The sequence below is a fragment of the Polypterus senegalus genome, chromosome 13 (genome assembly GCF_016835505.1).
Source record: "Polypterus senegalus isolate Bchr_013 chromosome 13, ASM1683550v1, whole genome shotgun sequence".
Classification (NCBI taxonomy): domain Eukaryota; kingdom Metazoa; phylum Chordata; class Cladistia; order Polypteriformes; family Polypteridae; genus Polypterus; species Polypterus senegalus.
In genome coordinates this window covers 1,499,914-1,508,534 of record NC_053166.1, presented here as the reverse complement: position 1 = coordinate 1,508,534, position 8,621 = coordinate 1,499,914, and the positions used below count along the sequence as shown (strand labels likewise).

The 8,621-nt window shown below is 49.2% G+C and overlaps 1 protein-coding gene across 1 annotated transcript; it reads left to right on the top strand.

Annotated features, from left to right (window-relative positions):
- Positions 1-275: 275 nt before the first annotated feature.
- LOC120543015 (RING finger protein 224-like) lies at positions 276-7,850 on the top strand. The gene is made up of 2 exons (XM_039775829.1): positions 276-398; positions 6,758-7,850. Exons 1-2 carry the CDS (start codon positions 357-359, stop codon positions 7,235-7,237), a joined length of 522 nt encoding a protein of 173 aa, XP_039631763.1. The 5' UTR covers positions 276-356; the 3' UTR covers positions 7,238-7,850.
- Positions 7,851-8,621: the final 771 nt, after the last annotated feature.

Sequence of the window (8,621 nt, the reverse complement as noted above, 5' to 3'; positions counted from 1 at the left end):
AATGGTGCGCTCGAGACTGCGGGGGTCCTCCAGCCCCCATAGGTTAGGGTGTCAGGTAGCCAGTCGGAGGTTAAACAATAAAAAGTGAGAATTCGGACGACATCTGGAGAATGTCGCTTCTGGGATGAGCATCAGGCTGCGCCGCTTCTTTGAACCAAAGGTTTCGGTTAACAGCCTGATAATATAACGTGGCGGACCCGGGGGTGTCGCGTTTCCGTCGGCCTTTGCGTGAAAGCCGATCTGCTCGGCGTCCCGCCCCTGCCCAGGAGTAACTCAACACCGGGCCGTCGAGTCTGACAGCTGGCAATGCCAGGCAGCCACTCGGAGCCGAGGCGTCGCAAGCCCAGCGTCTCAGGATGGACGGCAGGAAGGACACGCGAGGACCTCCAGGAGAAGCGGTGAGTCCTCAAAGCGGGCGGACGAACGGACGGTGTGACGGCGCGACATGAACGGGCGAAGAGGAAGAGGAGAAGGACGTGTGGCGACGGGCGGCAGTAGCCTGCTTCTTCCCTTCGGCCATCTTCTATAGCGCTTTCACGTTCGGGTCGTGAGGAGCAGGGGTTGTAGCTATGCTGGGCACATTCACACCAATCAGCCTTGGCATTAACTTGTGGTAGTGGCTAGCCAGCGCTTTATATTATAATAATACAGTTAATTGGCTGGGATTGGCTCCAGCAGACCCCCGTGACCCCGTAGTTAGGATATAGCGGGTTGGATAATGGATGGTTGCATTTAATTCATATAGCGCCTTATTTACCTAAAGTGCACGGATCAGAATTTTTGCGCTTAAAGAACCTCCAGAAAATACATTTTGGAGAAGTGGTTTGAATCTGCACTCCCCCCCATAACGCCAGTGATTGACATAAGGGGGAGATGGGGGGATTTGGGGTTCAACCGGAGGCAGAAGGTCGGACACGCACACGAAGGCCGAAAGAGCAAACTGAGCTTAGGCAGAGGTACGAGGCTGCAGCGCCAAACACTGCGCCACCGGCTGTCCTGAGAGGCGCGCTCGATGGCACAGGCGTTATACGCGTGGGGGGCTCAACGCGCTGGGATGCCGCTGTTTGAACTGAGCCTGGCACCATGTAGGTGCCCACATTTTCATGTTGTGCCTCTAGAAGTAAACCCGTTCACGTGGTACAAATGCAGATACAAATAAATACACAAAGCGCAAAAAGACTGGAGGCTGAAAACATCCCCTCATTAAATCACCAAATAAAAACCAAGGCGGGAATGTCCACTTGGGTGACAGACAACGAGGGGATGATTGACAGCCTGTCACATTGGCTGCCCTCAAATTGGTCTTAGCAAAAGGAGGATTTGTAAGTCTCTTTGGATCAACAGATCCGCGCGCTTACAAACAGTTAGGCTAGAAAGGGGCGGGGCTTGAGCGCAGACCCACGCGTGATGATTTGCATATTTCATTGAAACTTCTGATGACTTTCGGTCACCAACAGGCTAAGAGCCGCCACACTTGTGTATGGTGGTCGCAGGCTGCTGACGTATCTCTCTCTCTCAGGGATCCCTATTTCCGGAACTTTCCACCTTGTGATTTTATATAGCGCCTTTCATAAAGATCACCGCGAGTTACAATGCGGGTAAAGCACAACTACTTCTATAATGTGACTACTGGCCGGTAAAGTGTCGAATTCAGCGAGTACCCTTGTAGCCATATATAGCGCCTTTCAGACTAAATGTCGCCCCAAGATACTTAATGTTCACAATGCGTGACTCTGCGGTGTGAGCTTGGCGCTGATGATGTGTTTTACTTAAGGCCTCTCAATGAGTTAATGGTGAAGACAGAGACCGGCGTCCGGCCCAGAGTTTGTTTGTTTGTTTGGCCCAGAGTTTGTTTGTTTGTTTGCTTCATCCCTACGTCCGATGATTGCTAGGATCGGCCTCAGCTTCCTTACGACCCCGGTCAGGATAAGTGGCTTTGGGAGTTGGAGGGGTAGATGAATGGACTAAAACTTTCATTTGTGTTGCTCTCTGGCACCTTTCATGGCTGATGACACTCTGAGATGTTTTACAGGTAACGCCTGTTGTTTCCGGGCGGCACGGTGGCGCAGTGGTAGCACTGCAGCCTTGCAGTTAGGAGACCCGCGTGGAGTTTGCATGTTCTCCATGTGTCTGCGTGGGTTTCCTCCGGGCACTCCGGTTTCCTCCCACAATCCAAAGACATGCAGGTCAGGTGGATTGGCGATTCTAAATTGGCCCTAGTGTGTGCTTGGTGTGTGGGTGTGTTTGTGTGTGTCCTGCGGTGGGTTGGCACCCTGCCCAGGATTGGTTCCTGCCTTGTGCCCTGTGTTGGCTGGGATTGGCTCCAGCAGACTCCCGTGACCCTGTATTCGGATCCAGCCGGTTAGAAAATGGATGGATGGATGGCTGTTGTTTCCATATTTCTGCAAAGTTGAGCCTTGCAAGTGAAATGACAGCTCAGGGTCACACAGTGGATGGCATTAAACAAGTAACCTAACTGTGTGACAGTGTGACAGTGTGTGTACACTGCTCCAAAAAATGATGGGCACACTTAATGATGACAGCCTAACACCAAGGCAGTCAGGGATGTCAGTCTGTCCAGTTAGGGAGCACAAGTGATTGGGAACCAACGTCACCTGCTTTGGTGCAAATGAAGTGACAACAGGTGACCTGGAGTGACAACCCCATCAAAAAGGACATGGTGGCCACAGACAGTTGCTCTCCTTATCCTCCCTGACGGATTCTTCTTCTGTGGTTTTGTGTTTTGCTCGTGTCCTTGTCACTACTGGTAGCATGAGGTGGCACCTGCAGCCCGTTCAGGTTGCACGGGTAGTCCAGCTCCACCAGGATGTCACATCCATACGTGCCATCACAAGCAGGTTTGCTGTGTCTCCCCGAGCGTGGAGGAGATGCCAGGGGCACAGGCTGTCACTCAAAAAGAGCTGGACAGGGTTGTAGAAGGGCATCGGCCCAGCAGCAGAACTGACATCTGCTCCTTTGTGCCAGGAGGAACAGGAGGAACCCTGCCAGAGTCCTACAAAATGACCTCCAGCTGGCTACTGGTGTGCATGTGTCTGACCAAACTGTCGCCAACAGACTCCATGAGGGTGGCACGAGAGCCTGGCGTCCTCTAGTGGGTCCTGTGGTCACAGCCCCACACCATGCAGCTTGATTGGCATTCACTAGAGAACACCACAACTGGCAGCCTCGCCATTGTCACCCTGTTCTCTTGACAGATGAGAGCCGGTGTGACAGAGTCTGCAACATCATCTAGCATGAGCAGTTTGGCGGTGGGTCAGTGATGGTCCGGGGAGACATATCCTTAGGGGGCAAGGCAATGGTACCCTGACTCCTGTTAGATACTAGGATGAGATCCTCAGAGCCATTGTCAGAATGTACACTGGTGCAGTGGGCCCTGGGCACATCCTGGTGCAGGACAATGCCCGGCCTCATGTGGCCAGAATGTGTTGGCATTTCCCAGATGATGAATACATTGATGCCCTTGACAGGCTGGCACATTCCCCAGGCCTGCATCTAACTGGGATGTTTTTCTATGGGTGCATCTGACACCACCATGTAGCGCCACAGACGCTGACAGATGCCCTGATCAGGTCTGCCATCGGCCGTCTCATCAGCAGCATGACCATGTTGGGGGTCCATACAGGAACGTGGGGGGCCGCACACACTACTGTGTCACATTTCAAAATTCACGCCAGTCTGGGATTTCAGTTTTTGACTTTGATTTTTGGTGTGATGTTGAATCAGCGCTCAGCGGGTTGTGACTTTCATGTCCACTGTCGTCACCTCAATTTCTTCTCGATGAATTACACAGCCTGACTCAGTAAGGACTGACCACTTGAGTATTTCGTTCATCGAGATCCGATGTGTGATTGACTTGCTCCCTTCATTCTTGGAGTAATGTACTGTATATAGCGCCCTTCCACATTCAGCATCACCCACATCTGTTTTACAGGTCTGTTCCCACATTGCTGAACATTATGTTGTGGTGGATGAAGAGACCTGCTGAGACTCAACGGCAGGAGTCTGACTTTACAGTGGAGTGAGTCTGTATAGTGCCTTTCAATAACTCGGCTGTCCTCAAGGTACCGGCACAGGGTCATGTATTTCTATGATGGGAGTCCTGGCAGATAAAGCAAAGTCGCCCAGGGTGACACAGCGGCAGAGACTGAACCTACCAATCTGTGATGCTTTATAGCGCCTTTCATAATTCAGTTTACTTTTACCGTATTGAGCGAGCGCTGTGACGAGTTCTCGGGTAAAATGCAAATACAAATTTACAAAATACTAAGAGTACATCATGAGAGCGCAGAGAGAGACGCGGGTTTGTTTAAAACCTCAGGGGAAAAGACTGAACCTCAGGGGAAAAGACTGAATTAGCGTAAAAAAGACTGAATTAGCGTAAGACAGGGGCGTCCAAACTGCGGGCTGTGGTCCAATTTTAATTGGCCCGCAGCAAATTCTAAAAATATAATGAAATATGATCAACACACGATATTTGCTATTATCTGTTCTGTACTTCTTAGTTTTAACACAAGGCAGAACTACTGTCTTCATCAAGGCAGCGTCTTCACAAACCAGCGTAACCAAAGAACAGTTTTGCTACGGATGACCAAAACTGGCAGAACCAAAGAAACGCACAATAGCAAGTGAGTGCAGAAAATTTCATAAACGGTGGGAAAATGAATATTTCTTCCTAGAAGTGCAGGGCAAGTGTGTCTCTTTGATTCGCAATGAAACGGTCGCAGTGATGAATGAATATAATGTGTGTCTACACTTCGACACCAAACATCCGACCTCCGAGTCCTACACCGGTGCCGAGCGAGAACAGAAAGTTCAGCAAATGGCGGCCAGTCTGCTAGCTCAACAAAAGTTTTTTTTCCGTGCTAACAAAACACAAGAAAATGCCACATTCGCCAGTTATGAGGAAGCGCAACTAACTGGCCGTCACGGGACACCTTTCTTGGATGGTGACGTCATAAAACAGCGCCTCACTAAAGTCGCAGGAATAACGTGTGCGGAGGAAATGCGGGAATTCAACAAGGTGCGCTTGTCCAGAAACGCAGTTGTGTGGCGAACGGAAGATTTGTCCACTAACTTAAAACATCAAGTGTTAGATAAAGGTTGTGCTTTTGATTTTTACTCGACTGCATGTGATGAGGGCACTTCATAATAAAATAAATGAAAACTCATTCATGGAGAGTTGAGATGCTGTTTTATCTTTAAGCATATTCAATTATGAAGCATAATTTAGCGATATTTGATTGATTTTGCTGGCTTAATACACAGGAGGTGAGGTAATATACTGTAGCTCACCTGTAGTGGGTGGTCCAGCCCTCTGTATGTGGCCCCCAATGAAAAACTTTTGAACACCCCTGCCTTATGTTGAGTGCTACCAGATGGCACCAGAGATTTAAAAGAATTAAAAGGGATTACCCAGCTTGTGTCCCGAACATTTTTGATTTGTTCCGGCTTTGTTTGAACCCGTGTCTGGCCACCTCACACTGTAGATTGAAACATGAAAGAAAACACGCATGGCATGAGCACTCAGATGCCTTCAAAGTTGGATCATTTTTTTAAAATTATTTTCTAGTGACTCCAAATTTCAGGGAAAACCTCTAGTGGGTGGCCCAGTCCTTCGTATATTTCTCTGTATGTGGCCCCCAGTGGAAAAAACGTTTGGACACCCCTGGCATAAGGCGTCCTAAAATGAAGTCTCTTGATTTACTTCATGAGGTACAAGTACACCTGTGGGGGCCCTGGCGCCTTGCCCCGGTGTTGGCTGGGATTGGCTCCGGCAGAACCCCGTGACCCTGTAGTTAGGATATAGCGGGTTGGATAATGGATGGTACAAGGACACACAAAACAAGAGATAGACATTTGAAATATGAACACTTTTGCTTCAGTTTAAATGTTTAAAGTCGAAATATCCCCGATAGTAACAGAACTTTGTCCTTTGTCACCTTCTGATAGAGGTCCGTAGAGGGCTAGTAAAGGATCAAAATCCAAACGTCCTTTCATATTCATAATCACTGATCTTGAATAGTCAAAAACGATACCCGACATCCTTAGGTTTGGGATTTGTCACTTTGAATCTTCTGGGGGTGGCAGGGTTAGGGGGCAACTGGAGCCTACCCCAATGCAGCAATCACAGGGCACAAGGTACGAGCAACACCTGGGCAGGGCGTAAATTCACACACACACACACAAGATGAATCCAATTCAGGGTTGCCTACCCTGGCAGCTCTGGGCTCAAAGCAGGCAGGAGGCACAGAGTGACAATTCAGAATGACAAATTAATGCAACCTGCATGTCTTTAAGGGGTGTGCAAGGAAAAGCCACACAGACACAGGAACGACGTGCAGCCTCCAAAGAGTTAAGTGCTTCGAGTGGTGAGAAAGCTCTTTATAAATACCAGGAATGAATGCCATTTTAAATTGGACTGAAGATTTTGGACCTGTGAGACAGCGGTGCTCGTATTTATGTGTCAAGTGCTTTTTTTTTTGAAAGTCGCTATATAATGTGACAAGTTTACTTGGTGCAGGCTGTCTGGGTTTGCAGCGCCATCTAATGGTAGGTGGCTGTGCCAGTCACATCACTGCATAGAACAACCATTATATATTAATAGAAAGTTCCTAGAAAGGCACTATATACAATAAAGAGTGCCGTATAAGGCATGGCCATAAACAAAACCCTGTTGTGGCCAGATGACCCAAAGCGCCCAACCCTGTCCAACTGTCCCGTGTCTTTTCCCTTTCAGATGTCGGCGGAGGCAGAGTTGGGAGCAGACGTGGAGGTCAGCCAGAAGGCAGGCAGCCATTACGGCAGAGACAAGCTGGACTGCATCATCTGCTTCTGCAGCTTCAATCTGGCCGAACGCCTGCCACGCAAGCTTTACTGCGGCCACACCTTCTGCCAGGCCTGCTTGCTCCGGCTGGACGTGGTCCTGAACGAGCAGCGCTGGATCCCCTGTCCTCAGTGCCGCCAAAACACCCCTGCGCCCCGTGGCGGGGTGGTCATGCTCGATCTGGACTTGGCCTCCTTCCTGGCGGCCAAATGTGAAGCAGAAAGCCAAAGAGCGGCACCTCACCACAAGGGCAATGAACTGGACGGCAAGCTGCCCGGTAGTAAGCAGGAGCCAGTGACCCAGCAGCCTGCCATCTGGAGCCTCGAGACCCCCGTAGAACCCAGCTTTTCCAGGAGCCCGTGCTGCAGGAAGATTTGCTTGTGGTGCTTTTGAACGAAGGCTCAGTGGGGAAAATGGCCTCACCTACGACTCTACAACACAGCACTCACCGGCAGAGGAGAGGACAAGCTGGAGCCCTCGAGAAGTCTGCACACCGGATGAGCTGAGGAGCAATGAGGATAAACTGGGGGGATGAAGGGCATGGGTGAGGTCCACCCTGGTCCCGTGTCATGTGAAGCCTAAAATTCACAGCCTCGGGCTACTCAACTGTTCCAAGATGCCCAGCCGTTGTCCTTTGGCAAACCTCCATTGGTCAGTTTGACTCACTGGGGCACAGCCAGGGTGTTTGACACCTCAGACTTAAACAGTAGGCTCAGATGGCTTCACCCAGCGCTAACAAAAGGTGGCCAGAAATTCATCAGGCCTTTAGATATCATAAATAAAACATGAAAGCAGGAGGTGGCACAGCCTGGGGTGATGTGCCCTTCACATGTGAAATTCACAAGGCGCTGTCTCTGTCCACTTTGGAGGAACAAAGATGGCAAAACCCACCTAAAATGTCGGGAACGTCCATTCAGAAAGAGTCAGTCCACCCGGAAAGCCTGTCAAATGAAGTGGGCACTGAGGGTCTTATTGATTCATGTTATAATCATTTCTCTTATTTTGTGCCAACTATTACATTTTATACTTTGTAAATTGTAATAAAAATGTCTCATTTTATAGAGCACCTTCCCGCAGTGAGTACCATTGTAATGAGCTTCATACATGGATGATGATGATGATGATGATGATGATGAAAGCCTTGGCACCATTGGTAACCTACCATTTGGGGGCTTGTAATCTTATATAGTGACTTTCATAACAAATACTATTCCAAGATCACACAACCATTTTCTTCATATTGGAGCAACGTGAGTGCCACCCAGCCAAAGGTGCACTCGCTGGTGGGCCAAACTGAAATACCACTGACTGTACCCGCCACATTCTGCTTTATAGTTCAATGACTGAACCGCGTGAAGTGACAAGCTCAGGGTGACACATTGAAAGGTTTATTGGTCTGAACTGAAACCTTGTGGTGTTACCTGGCACCCCAAAACACCTCGCTGCAAAGTGATTTACAAAGTGCCTTTTATTTCAGTAATTAACATGGCAAGGCAGCTTTTTGGTATTTGAGATATTTCTCTGTGTTTTGTTGTGTTGCCAGGTTATTCAAAAAAAAAATGTTTGGCAAAAGAGAGTAGAAACTTTATGCTAAGGTTGTTACTTGCTAATCATGGTGCTGGAGAGTGGGCATGTCATCCATGACGATCCAAAGCAGAATCTCACCCAACTCTGAACACGACAACAGACACCCTGCAACTCTCTCTAGCCACACCCAGTCTGCTGTCAATCAGGCCGCTAACTCCTCCCAGCTGGCGGCGCCTCAAACACCTCACCC